The sequence below is a fragment of the Rhamphochromis longiceps genome, linkage group LG4 (assembly GCF_057381845.1).
Source record: "Rhamphochromis longiceps isolate RC_006_pf linkage group LG4, R_longiceps_female_GT1.1, whole genome shotgun sequence".
Taxonomy (NCBI): Eukaryota; Metazoa; Chordata; class Actinopteri; order Cichliformes; family Cichlidae; genus Rhamphochromis; species Rhamphochromis longiceps.
In genome coordinates, this window is record NC_140560.1 from 10,332,184 (window position 1) to 10,354,725 (window position 22,542).

Genomic DNA, 22,542 nt, shown 5'->3' on the forward strand with positions numbered 1-22,542 from the left:
TTTAAAAAATTTTTTTTTTAGAAATATCACCTAAATCCTCTCTTCTTATCCTGCTTGTTGCCTCTCTCTCTCTCTCTCTCTCTTCCAACTTTGGCAATCCCTCCCTCTCTCTCTCTCCTCCTTTCTTATCTTAGCTGAGGGGAGGCAGACAGGGATGGATGGCTGAGGAAATTGAATTCTCTGTATCGCCGTCGCGCCCCTGCAGTGAGCTGCTTCACGTGTCCGCCTCTCTTCCATCCACACTTACAGCTGTGCATGCATATATTTATGCACAGACACAGTGCTTAGTCACAACTCTGTTGTGGTAATGTGGATGTGAGTACATTTACATCTTCTTTTTCTCAACAGCTGTCGTACAAGCAACAGAAAAAGTCTGATCCTGACGACCACGTCCCCCACGCTCCCTCGGCCTCACTCCCCTCTGCCCCTCCCTGGACACCTCGGTATGTACAACAAAAGCCCTAACGCCTCCCCTGTGAGCTTGATTTTAATTGATTTTGATCAAAAATATAGGTGAAGATATTCCGACCTCTCAAAAAAGGGTTATTCTACTGGTTCATCATGTGTTTACAGTTTCTTAGTTTTATTCTTTTTCACTTCACTGCAGAGAGTTAGAAGATTGATCCCTCTCTCATGTCTGTATGGTTAAAATTAAGTTAGAGCTAGTAACAGGATAGCTTAGCTTAATATAAAGTCCACTTAAGGCCAGCGCCAAAAGCAAGTCAGTTGTCAAAGTCTTCTGTGTTAACATGTCCAGCTTTACAGAAGAAATAAGAATGAATAATTCCTGCTACTGTTTGTGGTTTAAAACGAAGAAATAATTATTGTTTTTGTGTCTGCATGCTACTCCCATTTAATTTATGCATCTTGCTAACTAAGCTTGCTAGCATTAGCTCATAATTTTATCACTCATCCGTGTCATCTAAATTTACTTTAAAAAAACAAACAGACAGATATGAAGGCCAAAACTGGTAATGTTCAGACATCAAAACTCGATTTTATAAATTAATGTTGATGTCACTGAGCTTATGTCTACTTTTTATATACAGTCAATAGGTGAAATGATTAGCCTTTGAAGTTGTCATGGTAATTTTACATGGAGGGTGAAATCAAGCCCATTTTACGGTGGCCCTGAGAGGCCAAACGGACTGCAACTTAAGAAAACACCAACAATAAGAAAAACGCTTCAAAAGCACATAAAACACAACGGAAATAGGAAAAAACAGATTTCCAAAGGCACTAGGGAAGTGTTTCTGGGGAGACAATAACCCGACAGACCAGTTGCAGGAACCCAAAACAAGCTAGATGTGTTTTATCATGATTCATATAATACTGATGACGGATTTTTTAGGCTAATAGTTAGGCTAACACATCCTGTGTTTTCTTTTTTCCTATTTCTGTTGTGTTTTGTGTGCTTTTGCAGCGTTTTTCTTATTGCTGGTGTTTTCTTAAGTTGCAGTCCGTTTGGCCTCTCAGGGCCAACGTACCATTTTGATCTTCAGTGTCTCAGATCAATTAACTTCCACTTGGTGGAATCAGAATCAGAATACTTTATTGATCCCTGGGGGAAATTATTTTTTGTTACAGTGCTCCATTTTAAACCAACATTAAGACAAGACAGACAATACACTAACTAAGAATAGTACAATATATACATATATATACATACATACATACATAAGTCACTCATAAATAAATAGTTGGAAAAGAAACATGTGTAGCTGTAGCAGCAAACAGTGTGTTAAGTGGATGCGTTGTACAGGGAGATGGCCACAGGCAGGAATGATTTCCTGTGTCGTTCAGTGGTGCTTTTCGGTAATCTCAGTCTCTCACTGAACGTGCTCCTGTGACTGACCAGCATGTCATGGAGTGGGTGGGAGGTGTTATCCAACATTGTCTTTATCTTGGACAGCATCCGCCTCTCCGACACCACCTTGAGGGAGTCCAGCTCCATCCCCATCCATTCCAACAATGATCTCAAAGTTTACTGAGCTGAATGTGAAAACACAGCTCCCATATGAGGTTGATTCTGTTTTTGTCTGAAATATTTTTGAAATTTGGATATATATGTAACTCGCATTTGTTCCCTGTCGAGTTTCACTAAAGATCAAAGATAGGCCCTTAGGTTTAAGAAAAAAATCTTAGTTTACATTAAGTTTTAAATCGGTTTACTCCTAAAAGCGTTGCCTACTTATTATGAGTAGTTATGCTGTGATATTGAACTAAAGGAGCAGTGGGAGACAGCTCTGCGTCTGCACCTCACAGCACGTCACTGGATTTCCTGTTGGGACTTGGCCACAGGATAAAAGGCACAGTGGCATGACATACTACCACTTTGACCTTCTCCTACACTCGTGCCGTTCTTTTGTGTCTCATTCTCAATGCATGTCTTGTTGTCCCACCAGGAAGCAGCCCACTGGACAGCCCACGAAACTTCTCTCCCAGCAACCCAGCCCACTTCTCATTCGCCTCCTCCAGAAGGTGACTGCTTCCCGGCACTGCAGACTACACACTGACTGTGATTGCACCTGTTTACTCTCGGCCATATTTGCACAAGAGGTGTGAGAGGGATAGAAAGTGAGATAGAGACAGATAAGAAGAGTCGGTGTGAGGCAAAGGTCACAGAGGGGAGAGACACCGAGCAGGTGTGAGCTCCAGTGGAACAAGAGGTGCAGATGTGTTGTTGAGAGAGATCTCACACATTCTGGAGAGCCTCTCGCTGCACTCGCAGGTTCTCACAGCGTAACAGGGTGACTCATGTATGACAGGGCCAGGCCATTACATTCACAGCTCCTCTCTGTTTAGTCACGCTTGTTGCCTGTGTCACACATCTACATCTGTTCATGTTAATAGATTTTAGATTTAGGCCTTCACGTGGTTGCTTTTGTCTTTAGGCTAAAGACAGCGTGTAACAATATTATAAACACTAGTTCACTTCAAACACAACAGTTTAGAGAAGAAGGCCCTTTTTTTCTCGGGAGGCGCAGGTCCAGAAAATAAGTTGTTTGGCCTTGAGCCATGAAACAACGGCTGCATCCATGTAGTCACATTCAGAAATCTTATGGCAGGTTATAAGAGGATTAGAAGCAGATTCATGGCATCACGTTTCATTTTAATGCTCAAATGTCTGCATGCTTTTAGTCACGAATCACATCGTCCTACAGAAAAATACTTTAAGTGGATCATGTTCACTACAGTCTGTAATTTGATACTGCTTTTTGTGGTAATTTGTTTTTGCCATAAGCTTCAAAAATAGTTGTTAATTTTGAAAATATGTCTTCAACTGTAGCTCTCTAATCTGCATTGTGTGAAAAGCGTTAGATGTATTCTATGGTTGTAAGTATTATCTGGTAATATGTATAAATATTTAATATCAAAATGCTAACTATGTATTGTAGTGCACTGAGTGAACTATTAAACCTGTGAGCTGTGAGTTGTCCCAGAGTGGGAAGTGACAATAGTAATAATACTACATTTTATTTATAGGCCCCTTTCGAGTCCCTCAATGTCGCCTCATATTGGTGCAGTAATTTAAACTTGCATACACAAGAAACAAACAAAAACACAGATTAAAACTGATCAGGATAACAATGGGCTACAATGCTGTTTAATTATGTTATAATGAAGGGTGTGAAGTCTGAATGTGAAGATGGGTTTTGAAATGTGATTTAAAAATAGAAGGAGAGTTTATGGTCCTGAGATCAGGTATTTCAAAGTCTTGGAGTAGAGCAGCTACAGGCTGTCAGGCCCCATGGTGGACAGTCCAGGTTATTATAGCTAACTAAAACTTCACTAAAAACTAACACTAGTTATGGGGGAAAATGTAGTTAGCTGAAATTAAAATAAAAATGTGACTTTTGAAAAAATATAAACTAGCTAACTATTTTATGAACTTGGAGAACTATCCATCCATCCAGGGTCGCGGGGGGAGCTGGAGCCTATCCCAGCAGTGATAGGGCGAGAGGCGGGGTACACCCTGGACTGGTTCACCAGACAACCATTTGCACTCAAATTCACTATGGGCAATGGGCAATTTAGATTGATCAATTAACCTGTCCCCACTAACTGCATGTATTTGGACTGTGGGAGGAAGCCGAAGACTTGAAGAACTAACTAAACTAAAATAATAACTAAAATATTAAAAAGTATCCTTAGTTTTAGTATTTGTTAATTTGCTAAAAATATGTAAATACAGCTTGCCTGATGAGGCTTTGATGGATGTATTTATTCCGACTTTGGACGTCTGCACTAACGTTCCTAGATCTTAGACATTTTCAAAAAACCTAAACCGAAGCGAGCTAACCCACTCTGGACGCTAACTCAAACTTAACTGAATACAGAACAAAAAGAAATGAAATAAAAGTAGAAAATATGAAACTATAATAACTCGGGGATCGATGCAGACAGGGGGTGTAGCTGGGATTTAGGTGCAGCATTTACAAGATGCACTTTTTATGGCTGCATTTATGCTACAGGCAGACACGAGTTAAGTGCTTGAGCTTGCTCTCAGGGTTTGCTTCGTTTCCACAACTTTAAACAGCAGGTGCTCATACCATAGACAATCAGCCACTTTTATCTTTTCATAAAGGGGAGCTGTCACGCTCATTTCCAGTTGCATATTTTCCTTCTTACACCCTACTTGAATAGCTTTTTATTATTCATAGGTCAAAACAATCCTTATTTACCTTACACTAAATACAACGCCTCACGTCATCCACTGTATTAAAAACAACGAGGCTCCATCCACACTCTCGTGTTCAAACAGCAGAGATGTATGTAGGCGGCCAATTAGGCTGTTATTTACTTCCGTCTCTCTCTCATGTTGGAAGTCGAGGCTCCTATAAAGCCTCTGTCCTTATTTATCAGATCTGTCTGCCTGCCTCTCACTGTGAATCTGAGTTACAGAGTCACAATGCAACTCACTAGAACATGATTTTCTTCAGCTGAATTAAAACTTCTCTTTGTAGTTAATGAAATTAGGTTAGCTGGGCTTTCAGGTTCATTATCTTGATTTTTGTCAAATCAATAATAAACAACAGAGAAGCTTATGTGATATTGATTTTATAGCACTACAGTGCAGTGGGTATTAAATGAAGTGCAATTTGTGTTTGCCATTCTGCAGGGCCGATGGACGACGATGGTCTTTAGCGTCGTTGCCCTCTTCAGGATATGGTACCAACACTCCCAGCTCCACGGTAAAATATACATCACCACTTTTTCACTGTATTGATCATAAACGTGTGTGTAGGGGAGCAGCTATGCTAGAGCGTATTTTTGCAGTTATGCGTATGCGAACAACTCAATTTAAGCAATCCTTTCAGTTGCCAGTCAAAAAATACACTAGTTAAAACCAACATAGTCGAAGTTAAAGCGTAGACGAGGAGCAATATTTGCAGGACGTTGCCTCTCAGCACGAGTCACGATAATTTAGAATGTAAAACAGTCAAAAGTATTGGATATCCATAAGAAGTCATATAGCTTCACTATAAAACTAAGGTCACGAAACTCCAAGTAAAACATCGCTGAAGCAATTTGCACTCCTAGTCTACTGTATGAAAAACTCTGTAAATATGCCCCATTATATAGCGTTAAATAAAATTCATTTGATAACTTATTTCTAAGTATTTGGAACATGAAGAGTACCAACATTATCTTTGAAGGCTCCTTTTACATCACAATTTGGTTGTAACCCCAAAAGCATTAGCTTAAATGTAAATTGTTGGCTGCTGGGTTACTGTGTAGCTAATAAACTTTTGATATAACTTATAAGTAGCTAATAATTAATGGGTTGATTAGCACTGATTAGTCTGTTTATACCAAATCTGTTTGTTTTCCCTCTATGAAATTAGTTCTGGTGTGAAATGATACATGGACGTCTTTTTCTGGCAATTCAGACTTCAAGTACCAACAATGCTGTCCTGTCCTTGAAAAGCTTATGGGCACTGTGACAGGTCCTTATTTTAGGCAAAGCAAGACATTGGTATATGTTCCTGCTTTGGATTTTACATTTTGATACATTTTATTCAAGTCAAATAGAAAGCAATACAGTCTTTGATATAATTAGTCTACTGAGGTTTCTCACGTCATGTGCATATTGAGTTGTTCACCGTACTGGAGGTGATTCAGCAATCGATTGCTTGTGAAAAATGTGTCCTTCTCAGTTAGTTGGAAGTGTTTCCTATCTTCAATTTAAAAGTTGCGCTTTTAATTTGAAGGGTTTGAGTTGCAATTTTTATGAAAAGTAGCTGGCCGGCGTCACTTCCATTTAAACTATGTAAATATGCCAAACACCAAAGCAATCACAAGGATTCGGTTTTGCCAACCTTTGCCAAGTCTAGGGAACGTGTGCTTCTCTCTCATGACCGGTGATTGCCAGATGAGATGGACCGGTCTCCAGGCCTATTTACTACTACACTGTCACCGTGATTGTCACACGTCAAAAAGACAAGTTATCGTCACACAGTTAGTGGTCACGTGTCTGAAAAAAATCAAGTAATAAGTCTTGTTAGGATAGCGCAACACCATCTGGACAGACAGCTAGCAGAACAGCAGTGCAGGGAATTATAGAACCAATACTAGTTATTATAGGGGATACTTTTAGATGCACTCTTTATGATGACATTTACTGATGATTATTTTGGAAAGATCCTTATGGTTCCTTATTATAGCAATGCAAAATTTGTATTCCTTCTAAATTACTTGAGGGGTGGGCTTATTGATCAGACCTGTCCCCACAGCTATATGATGATTAACCATAATTATAATGATTATCGACCCTTTCAGCATACCAGAACTTTCCCCATGTAGCATGTTAGATATATCTATGAAAGCCAGTTTGTATTAGCTGAATATACATTTTCACTTTAAGATAACAATTAAAATGTATCCATCTCCAGCTCGTCACTTCTACTTCTTCCCCTGCCTGTCCTTCAGCATGACGTGTTGCATAACAGTGATATCAGGGGCCTGGTTGTTCTCTCCATCTGGCTGTGGATAGAGGCTTAGATGGATGAAGGGAAGAGAGCAAGAGGGGAAAGTGACGATCGCCAAGCCGGTTGGGACGAGAGCGATGAGACACGTGGTGTAGTGAAGAGACGTCTACGCGAGATAGAGCACATGCGGTTCCATGCTAATTTAATCAGAGACCAAAATAAGCCAGATACTATGAATAGAAACACAACAATAGTACATTAAACAAAAGGCTGTGAATGTTATGAATCACACTGAGCTGGCCCCTCAGTCTCTGCTCTATTTAAAGTAATTCTCTCACATCATACCACAAATTCATAAATACTGAATGGAGTCATTTTCTTGCCGACAGCGTTACCAGATTATAGCTTTGTGGAAAGATCACGCTGATCATGATGCTCTATTTCATCTTGTTTGCAAGAATTTAAAATTTTGGGCCCCAAAGGTGTATTCCTAACCATTTTCCAAGAATTCCCCGTATACTTGGAAAAACCAGTGAACAAGGAGAGAAGAAGACCCAGTTTGTGCTCATCAGACTGTAGCCAAAAAGACACACACTTGAACAGAAATATAAGTAACAGCTGGATCAGTTCAGCAGATGCTCTCTGGGAAAATAATATGCAACTCTACCAAGATAGAGGAAAAAATCTTGACATCCACACATAAAATAAACAAAGGGAGGAATCTGCATCCTTACTTCACTCTTTTCACTTAGAAATGTAAGAGGAGGCGGTCTAGGTCTCATTGTCCCTGTTTGAGGCAAAGGAAATAGGAGACAAAGTTTTACTGACAGATGGATTTAAGGTCTGGCCCTGAGGCGTCATTATCTTTCAGTTCCTGGTTTGTCGTCACACTGTCTGGATCCATGAGGAATAACAGCTGTAGACTGTCAAACACTTTAATAATTTAGCTTTCAGATCGTTATCTTCTGCAGTTGCTGGACGTCATTTGGTGGAGTTTTGTCGTTAATTTTCTGGCACTTTCTCTGTTTGATCCTTCCAACGCCTACTTCCCTTTCTCATCTGCCATCCCACCCCCCTCCTCCATCATCTTAATTCTCTCCCCTTCACCGTCTGCTTCCTCTTCCTCCTCCACCCTCTTGGCTCCCTTCCTCTTCTCCCTCTTCCAGTCCTCCAGCTCTTCTCAGGAGCGACTGCACCAGCTGCCCTTCCAGCCCACCATGGATGAGCTCCACTTCTTATCCAAGCACTTTGGCAGCACAGAGAGCATCATGGATGACGATGGGGGCCGCTGCTCTCCCCACATGCGCCCTCGCTCCCGTAGCCTCAGGTTAGACACAGCAGCGGCGCTCATGAAATTAAACAGCAGCGTCTGCTGCCCAGCGCACTGTCCTCTTTTCAGAGGCACTACTTAAAAGCAGATTTGCCGGGTCACCAGTGGTTGATCTTACTGCTTTTATGTAACATCTTTGTTTTTATCGTTAAAGAGGCCTTTAACCAATAAAAAAATATTTTAGCTTATATAGGATCACAAGTCAGAATATTTTTAATTGGACATAAAATCCATGCAGAAAACATCAGTTTTAGGCTCATGACCTGTTATACTTTTTATGTAAAAAGTGATCTTTTGTTGGATAGTTTAAAAAAATTAAGCTTTTTGGATGAAGTATACAAATGATAATCCTACTGGAGTAGATTAATAATGCATAGGTTATATAATCACAATATACTCAAAGTAAATAAAGTAAGTAAAAGTACTTCTGTGTCAAATTACACTTTTCAGAATTTGATACATGACAGTAACGGATGATAATTATGATTTATTAACGTGTAGATCTCATTATTGTTGCAGCTGGGGATTTAAGTACTTTTAAATGGATTTATAATAATCCAATAATCCTGATAATCCAAAACTTTAAGATAAATAGTACGGAGTTCAGAGTACAATACTTGCATCCAAAATACATAAAAAGAAAGCAGCATGACACGGAAGTACGAGTACATTAAACCTCAGTAAAGTCATCAAGTAAATACGTATATAAACCAGTACTGTCTTTTAGTATTGATTAGGTATTAGAGTATTGAAATGCCAACAGTTTATGGGCAAAACACCTCTATAAAAAAACAAAATGTCAGTAATGTCTTAGTTAACTTTTCATGTATAGTCAACACAAATAATTTTGAAAACTATGATTGAATTTTGTCTTTTGGTGTGAATAATTACTTTAGTTCCAATCACTCCCTTTTATTGAAAACTATCTACTGTTTTTTTCATTTTACAGTGCGTCTTGAAGCCTATTTTAAATGTATTTCAGATATGTCGATTATAGCATTGATCTCATTATATAACAGTTTTCAGCCCTTGCTTTGGAAAAGCTGAATTTTTTCCCCTGTGTCCCTCTGCAGCCCAGGACGCTCCTCCTCCTGCTACGATAACGAGATAGTCATGATGAACCACGTGTACAAAGAGCGTTTTCCAAAGGTTAGACACGCACACACACACACTAACACAACATACACACAGAGACTTGCAAAGAGCCTTCACGATAACATCATATTCTGTTTAAATGCACACAATAGTAAACTTTTGGAGCCTTTTCGGTGCTCAGTTACTAATTAAAAACAGTCAAAGCTCTGCAGTTTGTGATTAAACATTATCAGAGATCTGTGTATGCAAATTTTTTATATCCTGCATCCAAGAAACTGGGAAAGAACCGTAACCATGTGGGCTGCTAAACCATAGCAAACAAGATTATGAGAACGTGCCAAGCTCCATTCACCCCGTCAGTGTGAATATTACATTTATTCAGTGCATGTAAAAATACTGCTCCAGTTATGAACACTGAAATAAAGCCGGTCGGTGAGGTCGGTATCAGAAGGAAAGAAGCTGAAAGCTTTGACAGTGATAAAAATCAAACCATAGGAAATTGAGCATTATAGTTTAGAGTTCATCTGCGGTAAAAGCTCTTTGGGCTTGTTCTCACACAAGTGAAATGAAAAAAAGAAAAAGACATTGTGCTGAAGTCTGACTAAATCAGCAGAGCCACGCTGTCTGAATCGCAAATGAAACGGCTTCCTGAACTTTCTCTCGCATAAATCCGGCCGAGCTAAGAAAATAAATCTTTTCCTAAACCTAATCTCCTCTGCTGTCTTCTTACGCCACCTTGTCCCCCACCAGGCCACGGCTCAGATGGAGGGGAGGCTGGCTGAGTTCATCCAGGCTTACTTGCCTGAAAGTGTTCTTCCGCTGGCCGATGGAGTCCTCAGCTTCATCCACCATCAGATAGCAGAGCTGGCCAGAGACTGCCTGGCCAAAGCTCGCGAAGGCCTCATCACCTCTGTGTACTTCTTCGAGCTACAGGAGAATCTGGAAAAGCTGCTTCATGATGTGAGTTTTTGGCAATCGCCATCTTGTTTTTTTGAAACTGGACGTCCCTGGGTTTGACCGAGAAACCGAGGAACGCTGCGCACTCATAAGTAGCAACTTGCCAGTCACATTGTAGCCACACACTAAATCATTTCCTACTAAATAGGACCATAATTTACAAAATGAACATCATGCTGGATTTAATAAGACTTGAAGTTGGAGATTAAGACCACAAATTCATCAAGAAAGTATTTACTAAGGCCCATTTTCTTTACTCAATGGGACTTCTTTTTGCAACCAGACAACTTAACTGCTCCTCTTCACTGGAAAAGGTTTAAGGCACAGTTTACCCCAGCTCCACTGAATTTTAGCATCTTTTATCTATTATATAAAGCATGTGTTGTATTCTTAGTACAGTGGCTTTGTCATAAATAGGAACAGATTCAAAGGTGACAGCCAGTAGCTTTTTTGGGATCGTGTGGATGACGGTACATTTAAAATGACTTTATAGAGGAAAAAAATACCAGTGCTGTTCTCTGAGAGTGGTCAGTAATGGTGAACATCATAGAGAAATCAAGGGGGGGACAGAGACTTAGAGATGTACTGTATGGTAAACTGAATCTAGACTGCTTAGAACTGAAGATGATGCTTGCATATATGCAGTATTGGGCAAGTTACTTTGAAAAAGTAATTAATTATAGTTACTAGTTACTTCATCAAAAAAGTAATTGAGTTAGTAACTGAGTTACAATATTCTAAAAGTAATTAATTACTTGAAAAGTAACTATTGCATTACTTAAAAAAACCTCTGGGGTCCAGGGTATAATTGGCCATTTTTAACTACTTTTGATTTTCCCTCCACATTTTACCTTTAAAAACTATTTACTTTGCCTTGTTTGGTATCATCCTTTTCAGCACAACCTCACGTGTCTGAATTTACAGTTATGTTTTCATTTTGACATACTGTAGTAACACAACTGATCTAAAATCAGACAAAAAACATAAAATCAGTAGAAAAAGTATATTTTTACTGTAACAACCACAAACATGTTTAATGAATCACATTTCACAACTTTAAATGCAAATATAAATTGTCAATTTTAAAATCATATGCACAAGTTTTGCAAACAACAAGTTATTTGCAGCCATTTACCTTTTACCTTGATTTTTTTAAATAACCATTTCAAACTATTTACAGAACAATCAGCTGTTCTGCATTCAATAAGATGCCACACAATTTATTTGTGCCACTCCAAAAAAATAATTCCTGTCCACTATAAAGGAGAAAATCACAGCCTGATACCTGCAGGTCTGACAGCAGCAGGTGTATCACTCCTTGTTGCTTTGTCATCTTGAAGTGGTCATGTGATTGGCTTACCACGACTACTTTATTCTTCCTCGGTCAAACAGCAGCGCTCATGCGATTGTTTTGCCCCCTTAGCTCCAGGTGTTGTGCTAGACAGTGATCGTGATTACCGTCTGCGGGAGCGCGCGCAGCTGCTTAAAGCTGTAGCGTCCAGATTACTCACAGTTACTTCCATGCAACTGATATAAGATGCAGTAAGCTGAACACAGCTTCAACCGTCTGTTTGTTGAAAAATAGTAACTGTAACGGCGTTGTAACGATAGGAATAGTAATCAGTTGGATTACTCGATACTGAAAAAACGCCGTTATTCCCATCACTGCATATACGGGTATCACCCTATCAATTACAAGCAAACATGCAGCTTCCATGTGTTTTTTTCCTAGAGGAAACAGATTAGCAAGATTACTGATTAGCATCACACCCCAGTAAGATTTACGAATGTAAAGTGTAAAACATGTGAACTGTGTGGTCGGATCCATCATTCCTGTCGCAATCATCAAACACCTGGGTGAGCTTTTGTAAAGAGCAATATCAAAGAGTGACCAATGGGAACATTTTGGAGAAAGGCTGAGCGGTGGTGCCGTATCCACTTCTTCGAATATATCCATGAATTGTGTGGCTCACAACTGAGCTCCTTTAAGTTTCTCTTATTTGGCCTTCATCAACCTGATTCTTAGCCACAACAGGCAGCTGTTTCCAGCTAAAATGGTTGCCAAACCCAGTGTGATGTACCAAATAACATGCCACACCAAGTAACAGACTGAGTGCTGAACATAGTGGAGACTCCTCATAAAAGAGGCACTGTGATGTCACCCAAGTGTTTGAACAGTCTGTATTTTAAATCCTCAAGCAGAGCAGTTTCACTGTTGCCATATGGAAAGTGTGCAGGTCATATATGACTGTAAATCAAGAGAATGCGCTCTGATATGGGACATAAGACATAAGGTACATCTGCACTAAAGCAAAGCCTGCTTTATTGTTCTTCTAGACATTAAAGAGGTCTCAAATTTACAAAAGAAACTACATGCTGTGCTTAATATGACTCGAAACTAGGGACCAAAACCACGAACTCTACAGGATGATGTTTACTGAGGTCATTAAATCAAATGAGCTGCAAGTTCCTTTCCTCGTATATTTCTATGCTAGTGGACTTCCTTTCTGCAGCCAGATTAGTCGCCCCCTGCTGTTCATTAGAAAGAATGCAAGCCTGAAAACAGCCATTTCTATGAAATTAAATAAAAATATAAAAATTAGACTTTTTTCATTTATATTTGTATTAAACAGTTTCTTTTTCCATAGAATGCCTTTTTTTCAACAAAAGTATTCAAATAGTGAGCAGGAGAGAAAGGTGAAGCAGATGAACTGCATAAAGATTAATTTGTAGATACGCTTTGTGAGTAAACATCAATAAAACAGATCATGAGCAGATCAGGTACAGGTGATGGGGATATGCGAAGCTTTGCAAGATTTGTGATTAAGTGATTCACCTCAGGTCTTTTTAATTAGATTCAAACACACAAAGCCTTTGGCGAGAGCCAAATTGGAGGCTAATTGTGCATGTGATTTGCCAGAGAAGATAACAGGTATCTGCGAATTTCATAGAGCCCATCTTTACAGCTTGATTAGATTGCTGTGATTACCCTGGGTTGCCTGGATTAGGTTTGATTGGATCAGCTTTTTGATTATGTACCTTCGTGCCTCCGTCTGTCTTTTGACTGACAGATTTTCTCTGTCTTGTGTGCATGTTTTATTGTTGTCAGATGTCACTTTTTGCAAATGTTAAAAATGCTGATGCATATCTGTCTTTCTGCCTCTCTGTGTGTCTGTACGTCAGGCATTTGAGCGCTCGGAGAGCTCCGAGGTAATCTTTGTCACGGAGTTGGTGAAAAAGCTTCTGATCATCATCGCCAGACCTGCAAGGCTTTTGGAGTGTCTGGTAGGATCACACTCACACTTATCAGTATTTACCCACCCATCGACTGCTGCGATGATCACAATCCTCCTCCAGCCCCATGATTCATCACAGAACTTCTCACAGCTCCTGTGACTCGAGGCAAATTGCTTTATTTTTAAAAAGCAATCATCAGCGCAAAAACATATTTGTAGCCCCTTATGAGCATTTTAACAGTCTGATTTTATACACAGCAGGAATGTGAAATGAAAACAAGCAAACCAGTCTAAGACTTGGTCCAGTCTGTCTGGATGGCGGAGACATTTGCATTTAGATTAAATTTGCCTTCCCAGAGTACGGCTAATACCAGGCAGTAGCCCCCTGCTGCTCGGCTGCCTTCCAGCCTGCCTCAAACATACCGTGACCACGTTGTCGTTTAAAGTTGAAGGATGTCTGTGTGTGTGTGTGTGTGTGTGATATGGTTTTTGTCTATGGAGCCTGCTGTGACTTGGTGTTTCGTAACAGGATATCAGTTGTGCATCCCTGCATGAGTCATGCCAAGCTGACGTGGTTCTTGATTGTGAGAGACAGCTCAGACGGTGACGTGGAGAATTGATTCATTGGGCTTGTTCCAGTCTCTCCTGGCGAGCACGCCTAATTGAAAATTAAATTATTCTTTACGTCAAACTAGTTTATCTGAAATCATAACTGTAAAAATAAGCCGAATTTAAAATCCTTCTCTTCACATGCAAAGTCCCGAGTGATCATATTTTAGAGCGTGTGTGCTTTGTGGAATGCGAGGCAGATTCTTCCGCTGTAAGGCACCTCTCCTCAGGAACCAGCTCCCAGTTTAAGTTCAGGAGACAAACACATCCTCTCTGCTTTTAAGACTCATAACTTTTTGATAAGACTTGTAGTTAAAGCAAGATTAGGTGATATTAGTGGTTTTGCTACAGGCTTACGCTACAGAGCACTAAACTCCCTCTTTTTTACTCACAATGCATTTCTATGCCACTACAGCTTGTCATGAACTTTTTCTTTCTCTTTTTTCTCCCATAGTTTTGCCGCATTTCTTGTTTGTCAGCTCTTCTTTTTTGTCTTTTCTTTAAAGATTCTCAGCTGAGAATCATTAAAGCGATGATTAGAACTTCCAGTCAATGAATTAATTAAAACAGATTAATGTGAATTTCAAAATCTTATCTGGTTTTCATATGAACCTATTTTCAGTGACATCGGCTTCAATGCCATGAAATTAACTAGGCTTCGAATTTTTTTCTTTCACTCTTATTTGCCAGATTTTTCAAGTAACCTATATTTGACAACAGCTTAATAAAAGTGGAAATTCTGTTTTTAGTGTGCCACAAAAATATTTTTACCGGCCCCCATATGGCGCCCTCTATAATAAAAAATTCTGGAGGCGCCCCTGCTTTTCTTTTCCTTCACACCCCCTCCCCTACCCCCACCACCTACAAGTCACACCTAATGGCCACTACACAACCTAAAGCACTTTGAAACTACTGTTTGTTGTGAATTGGCATCATATTGATCTTCTCTGTTTATGCACAGCAGATTCTCAAATGTGACACGTGGTATTAACTTTTGCAAGGAAGACGAGCTGATGCTTCTTTTCCCTGCCCCGTTCTGACCACCACCATCAGTTCCTCAGTAGCAGCACAGACTACAAAAACAAATCCTGGGCTGATCCAGAGGCAGTCATTCATGAAATGACTTGGATATTTTATTAAATTCACAACCAAATGCCAGGATAACTCAAAGGAAAATTAAATCACCACAAATCACTCTAATTTAATGTAGCTGATTGAATAATTATTGGATGAGCTCCAAAACTTTATACCTGATGACATCAGCTACTCAGGTTTTATTGTTGTTCTCTGCAGGAGTTTAACCCCGAGGAGTTTTACCATCTGCTGGAGGCAGCTGAGGACCACGCCAAAGAGGGTCATCTGATGAAAACAGATATCCCTCGTTACATCATTGGCCAGCTGGGGCTTACTCGAGACCCGATTGAAGGTGGGTAGAGGAACTTTAAACAATTAACAGGTTTAAACAGGGCCTATTATGGACATTTATGAATTTATAGTTTTATCCTTAGTTTTATCACAATTCCAAATTATTCTTATTTATATCATGCTGGGCCTTGCTGTAGCCACTCATATCATATGGTGCCTGATACAAGACATTTTAGCTTGTCTCCAGTGAGGCCTGTCCCACAGTTTGGGAACCACTGCATTAAGCCAGCTTTCTTGGTATTGGCTCTTTCTCATAAACAGAAGGTTTAAATAACAGATGTGTGGCACTTCTGGAGTCTCACATATACCAGTGTGTAATCTGAGCTTGCATAACTACTGGCATGTTTATTATAAGCTCAATAAGAGCCCTTTTATATGACATAAATAAAGGAAAGCAAAACAGTCTCCTTATTAGAAAATAAAATGACTACCAGATTTTTTTGATCAAACATGTGTTTGTCATCAGATATGGTTTACTTGGAAAGTTATGACAGCGAGGGACCAGTGACACCTGAAACAGATGACTCCACAGAGGTGAGATCCAAAATGTTCCCCAGTCTGGTCGTTTCTGCTGGCTGAACGTGGCTGAAAGGTTGTTGAAAATGTTTTCATCTGCTGATGACTTGGCAAACAGGCTTGTGTCCATTCAATTAGCTCATTTGCACTGAGGCTGTTGAACCCAGATCCACCCCTTCCTTGAATCACATGGCCTCCAAATTAGGATAAGCAGACAAAAAACTATAATAAAAAACAGGAAGGAGGACATAGGAAATGCCTGGAGCAGGTTCTGCTTATCTGTGCAGACAATATAAATGCAAAGACTAATTTAACAGGTGACAAAAATGATATAGAACGTGCTTTCTATCCTCCCACTGGATGATATTTAATCTTTGCATTGTGATCTTTGATCCACAGGGTAAGATGAGAGCAATGAAACCACCAGGAGAAGCAGACTTCCAGACCATCAAGCTGATAAGTAACGGAGCATATGGGTGAGCAGAGCTTTTCTCCCTCACATATGTGCTTTTTTTCCCTTTACAAGCACACAGAGCCAGTGAAAATAAAATGGTCAAACTGCATGCCTCTCTGGCTGTGTCTGCATGTGAACCAGCGCTGTTTACCTGGTGCGGCATCTGGAGACACGGCAGCGATTTGCCATGAAGAAGATTAACAAGCAGAACCTGATACTGAGGAACCAAATCCAGCAGGCCTTCGTAGAAAGAGACATTCTCACCTTTGCAGAGAATCCCTTTGTCGTCTCCATGTTCTGCTCCTTTGAAACACGTCGGCACCTCTGCATGGTCATGGAGTACGTAGAAGGTGAGGACAGGTCTACATGTGCAAAACAAAAAGTAACCCAATCAGTGACAGTCGTTTTACTCAGACAAGTTTACAGTCTGTCTAGCTAATATTTTAGCAACATTTTACATTATAGTATTTAAAACTAGAAAATGCATTTTCTGAAGAAACTGCTGTGTGAATGCTGCTAGCTGAATGTTTTGAGCTGAAATGAAATAATTGCTGAATGTTAAGTTAAAAATGTTGAATGAGATGAAAAATGCAGAATTTGTCACGTGAAAACAAAAGTGTAGAACGGTTGAAAACTGACGTTCACACAGAAGAAGAAGTTGAAAAGTAGCTGAACATGTTTAAAATATAAATTAGAAAAAGCTAAGTAATTACAAAAGAAAATTTAGAGTCAGAAAGCATCTGAAGTAATATTAAAAGTTCATATTCTTTTAATCACTGAATGACTGAAATGCGATCCCTCTATTTGGATCCACACAGTTTAAAAAGTTTACATCTCTGAGCTTCAGAAGACACGCTGTTGGAAAGAGAACAACAATGGCTACATTTTGAGGGTAAAATGATAGCTGTAGAGCAAACGCTGTTGACACAGCAGCAGTTAAAACAGAAGTTTTTAAGATTAATCTTGGCAGAGTGACAGACAGAGCTCATTTAAGGATGCAGGTGTGAGCCTGGCTGCTATAGTGACTCCAGCCAGTGGCACCAGAACAGAAAAGTGACTCTCAAACAAATGCTTCCAAAGACAAAACTACAAGTTGTATTGACAGAATTCCTTCACCGTGAGCGGCAGCAATGTCGAGTCTACACAATTCTCAGTTTTCATGCCTGTGGAGTTTATTATATGGACGTGGTGACAGTGTAAAGACAGCCTGTACTTCTGACTTTTAGACAAATTTTGGGAGCCAACTCTACTCTTCTATGGAAGAGTTTGATGTAGGAGGCTGTGCATTGGTGACATTTATGAAAGAACCATACCATCTATTACAATAATAATAACATTGAATGAAAGAGGGCAACAATGGCTACGTTTTGAGGGTAAAATGATGGCTGTAGACCAAAAGATAGCGTACAAAAAACGTACGGAAGATGAAAAGTAGAAGAACAATACTGTGGATGCTTAATCAGCATTAATCCAGCTATGGAGCACATATGTTTTCTAAGCCAGCGGTCCCCAACCTTTTTTGTGCCACGGACCAGTTTATGCCCGACAATATTTTCACGGACCGGCCTTTAAGGTGTCGCGGATAAATACAACAAAATAAAACTAGTACTGGTACCGAAAAAAAGAAAATTTATTCATAACACACGTGAAAAGACCCAGGAAAACCGAGTAAACGATAACAAAATAACGCTGAAAACCGACAAAAACTATACATTTCACACCTGAGCCTTAACTCTCGCGGCCCGGTACCAAACGACTCACGGACCGGTACCGGTCCGAGGCCTGGGGGTTGGGGACCACTGTTCTAAGCTGTTAACTGGTTAGTGAGCTAAATGTTCCTGTTTGTATACACCATAACCTAAATCCCACCGTATATTGACTGAACTGAATATCATGACACATTTCCTTAAATGTAAACTCAGTGTGCTTCCCAAAGTGGCACAGTTATCATGTGCAGGCCTGTGGAAATGGTTTTGAGTCTGTTTTTGAGACACAGTAGTAATTGATCTGAGGTCAGCAGGCAGCTTGTTCCAAATAATAGGACCAGAGTAACTGAAGCGCTCTCAGCAGATTTAGATCTGATTCTGGGAACAAGTGAAGGATCAGCACCTGCTGACCTGAGAGGTCTCATTGGGTTATAGACACTGAGAGCTTTTTGAAGAAGTAAGGATTTCATTTATTTATAATCCTCTATTGGAGACTCGTTTGATGCTTCTGTTTAACTAATGTCATTATTATTACTAAATATTAGTGATAAAAGGCTTTAACAAGACGCTCTTAGAAAGATGTAGCACATTTTGGGGTCAACTTGAAAGAAAGGAAGATGTGAAATGTAGGTCGGTGAGGTCAGAGGTCAAAGGTGACATGATATTTTGTAACATTTCCTAAATGTTCCCAATACAATACAAAGGCAGCAGCAAACTTATGAAAGTTTGACCTTATTTGACCTTGAAGAAGAGGTCAGAGGTCCAGTGTAGGTTCCCTGTGTGCCTGTATGTTGTCAATACAAACAATCACAATAAGAAGCATAGTTTTAAATAACTATATAGCATTACTATGTGTGCTTGTCAGCCTAAATAGGAGTCTAGCACAAAAGCCACCAGGAGCCAATCATTGTAACTGGTGAGTACCCGGGACACTAATCAAATATTGAATTGTGTTGGCAGGTGGGGACTGTGCCACCCTGCTAAAGAACATTGGGGCTCTGCCCGTGGAAATGGCACGCATGTACTTTGCAGAGACAGTCCTAGCGCTGGAGTACTTACACAACTATGGCATTGTGCACCGTGACCTCAAACCTGACAAGTAAGATGGAGCTAGTTTCTGTCACACAGGGGCAAAGAGAGCAAGCGCCAATTATTTGCTAAGATGTATAAATAAGGTTTAGACTGCTCAAATGTAACTTTTGTCTTTCTGTTCTCAGCCTCCTAATTACCTCAATGGGCCACATCAAACTGACTGACTTTGGCCTGTCGAAGATGGGTCTGATGAGCCTGACCACCAACTTGTATGAAGGACACATAGAGAAGGATACTCGAGAATTTTTGGATAAACAGGTATGACCAAAGCGAAGTCAGATACACAGCCATTTACTCAGATCTTAATTTGTTTAAATAAAGTCTGACAAAACATCTGAATTTTACAAATTAATAAAACTCTCTGCTATATTAAAACTAAGTATCGAGCGAATGTGAGTCAATTTAAATTAATTGTACTGTACACATCAGGACAACTGTGTGTGTGTGTGTGTGTGTTTTATTTTATCAGCATTAAAGTGTAGACTACAGTATGATCCAAGCAAAGTTTCACCATCAAATTTCCTTTGAATGCTACATTTCCATTGTGTGGCAGGTGTATCTGACAAATATGGCACAGTTGGCACAACAGTAGACCAGCCTTTCCTTGGTTATAATAATTTCTCTTTCAGGAAAGGCTTATATTTCCAGGGCTTTTATTCAGCACTCGCTTTGAATTTAAGCCTCATTATTTCACGTGCATTCATCACGTCGACCACATATGTGTTAGGATTCAGTGCATGCCCATCTGCACATGAAAAAACACCCACCGGGGCTTTCATCTTGTCTTGGCATCTTTGAGGTGATGGCTTGGCTAAGCATAAATATGCATGCTCCCCACATGCTGTGTGTTTCTCGCTCTGTGACGACTGTAGGAGCGACTGTACGGTTGTAAATGATGAATACACGATTCAGTTAGATGTGAAAGAAATGTTATTAGCAGCAAAAATGCACACGCCTGTAAGGATGAGTGGGTCCCAAGTAATTCACAAAAATCGGAGGTCATAAAATTTAAGAAACGACCGATTGCTGCTTTACTTTAAGGTGTGCGGAACTCCAGAGTATATCGCCCCAGAGGTTATTCTTCGTCAGGGTTATGGAAAGCCAGTGGACTGGTGGGCGATGGGCATCATCCTGTATGAGTTCCTGGTGGGCTGCGTGCCTTTTTTTGGAGACACTCCAGAGGAGCTGTTTGGACAGGTCATTACAGGTGAGAGATCAAAGTATCTCAGTAGAAATAGCATCATTGGACACCGAGCGCAGCTGATAAGTAAAACAAACTGTTAGTCATGTACCATCCACCATAATCTCTCTCTCTCTCTGTCGGCTTGTTTCTGGTAGATGACATAGTGTGGCCAGAAGGAGATGAGGCTCTTCCTGTTGATGCCCAGCACCTGATCTCCTCTCTTCTGCAGACAAATCCGCTGGTTCGATTGGGCACAGGTCAGTCTCCTACAGCAGAGCTTCTGGCTTCTCCAGGATTCAGATGAAATCGTGTAGTGATTCCTCACCACCTGAAGTTATTTTCTATGTGCATTCATTTAAATTTGAATCAGACTTGACGCAGATTTATGCATCACAGATATTTTATGGTTCCAATATTTTTGCACTATTCTAACCATATTTGTTTACTCTCAGCTGTGGTAATAATTGATTTTTCCGCTCAGACCTCTCTGCTAGTTTTCATTCACTCTTTAGTCCAGTGTATGGTGTAATGCTTACATGTGGAAATGATGTAGGCTCACCAGCCACTTCATTTGGTACACCTGTTCAACTCCCACTTAAAACATCTAATCAGCCAATCACATGGCAGCAACTTAGTGCATTTAGGCATATAGACATGGTTAAGGTAACCTGCTTAAGTTCAAACTGAGCAAACTGAACATCTCTATGGTTTACAGCAAATGCTCTAAAAAGAGAAAATATCCAATGAGCAGCAGTTCTCTGGGTGAAAATGTCTTGCTGATGTCAGAGGAGAATGGCCAGACTGTTTTGAGCTGATAGGAAGGAAAAGGTAACTCAAATTTTTACAATCAAGATATACAGAAAGGCATATCTGAATGGACAACATGTCGAACCACCAGCAGCCAAGACCACACCGGGTGTCACTCATGTCAGCTTAATAACAGGAAACTGATGACTGGAACAGGAAACCGGACAATAGAAGATTTGAAAAAACGTTGCCTGATGTAATGAGTCTCGATTTCTACTGCACAATGAGATGGTGGGATCAGAATTTGGCATAAACAGCATGAAAGCATGTACCCATCCTGCCTTTTACCAACAATTCAGGCTGGTTATGGTGTTTCTTGGCCCACTAGAGACACTATTTTAAAACAGTGCTAATTGAGCATTGTTTAAAATCCTCAGCCTACCTATTGCTGCTGACCATGTCCATCCCTTTATAACCACAGTCTACCCTTCACCAGTCATCTTCTGATGGCTGCTTCGAGCAGGATAACAGACCATGTCACAAACTTCAAATCATCTCAAATTAGTTTCTTGAAGTTGACAATGAGTTCAGTGTAACCACATGGCTTCCTCAGTCACCAGATCTTAATCCAACAGAGCCCTTTTTGGATGTGGTGGAACAGAAAGTCTAAAAATCTGCAGCAACTGTGTTATGCTGTCATGTGAACATGGAGAAAAATCTCCAAGGGATGTTTCCACCACCTTGTTGAATCTATGTCACAATAAATTAAGGCGGTTCAGAAGGCCAAAGGAGTCCAATTCAGTACTAGCAAGGTGTTGCTAATAAAGTGGCATGTATATTTATTTACATTTGAAGATACACTTGGGAACCTTCCCTGAACAATTCTGTAGCAGTGTGCTTGAATAGTTTGCTTCTATCCCGCTGCACACTTTCTGAGCTACTTTTGTTTTACATCTCGTTCTCCTTTGATTTTTAGCTGCAACATTATTCTGCAAAGATTAAGATTAACTTTTCTGAGAAAATGCACAAATTTGAATGATTCCTGATGTATTTGAATCCTAAAATAGAAATGCCGCAGCCTGATGTGAAATCTTGCAGTCTTCTGTGGTCCACTCAAACTTTTAGTCACAGTTCCAGTTGGCCCACCAAACTGAGATTTTTTGTGTTTTCTTCTTTGTGTTTTCACAGTCTCATTGTGGTTTCCTGATGATTTCATTGTTTAGGCTGACTTCCTGTTAACAGCTTTCCTTTATACCATCT

The 22,542-nt window shown here is 40.0% G+C and overlaps 1 protein-coding gene across 1 annotated transcript in view; it reads left to right on the forward strand.

Moving 5' to 3' along the window:
• Positions 1 to 22,542, forward strand: part of LOC146671037 (microtubule-associated serine/threonine-protein kinase 1-like) — a 53,053-nt gene that overhangs the window by 22,132 nt on the left and 8,379 nt on the right. The window contains exons 3-17 of the mRNA XM_085403198.1: positions 349 to 443; positions 2,406 to 2,481; positions 5,123 to 5,195; positions 8,099 to 8,259; positions 9,336 to 9,411; positions 10,108 to 10,317; positions 13,498 to 13,599; positions 15,453 to 15,585; positions 16,051 to 16,118; positions 16,500 to 16,576; positions 16,696 to 16,904; positions 19,221 to 19,359; positions 19,478 to 19,610; positions 20,394 to 20,559; positions 20,691 to 20,792. Of these exons, the coding sequence (XP_085259324.1) occupies positions 349 to 443; positions 2,406 to 2,481; positions 5,123 to 5,195; positions 8,099 to 8,259; positions 9,336 to 9,411; positions 10,108 to 10,317; positions 13,498 to 13,599; positions 15,453 to 15,585; positions 16,051 to 16,118; positions 16,500 to 16,576; positions 16,696 to 16,904; positions 19,221 to 19,359; positions 19,478 to 19,610; positions 20,394 to 20,559; positions 20,691 to 20,792 (1,820 nt within the window). The remainder of the gene's footprint in view (positions 1 to 348; positions 444 to 2,405; positions 2,482 to 5,122; positions 5,196 to 8,098; positions 8,260 to 9,335; positions 9,412 to 10,107; positions 10,318 to 13,497; positions 13,600 to 15,452; positions 15,586 to 16,050; positions 16,119 to 16,499; positions 16,577 to 16,695; positions 16,905 to 19,220; positions 19,360 to 19,477; positions 19,611 to 20,393; positions 20,560 to 20,690; positions 20,793 to 22,542) is intronic.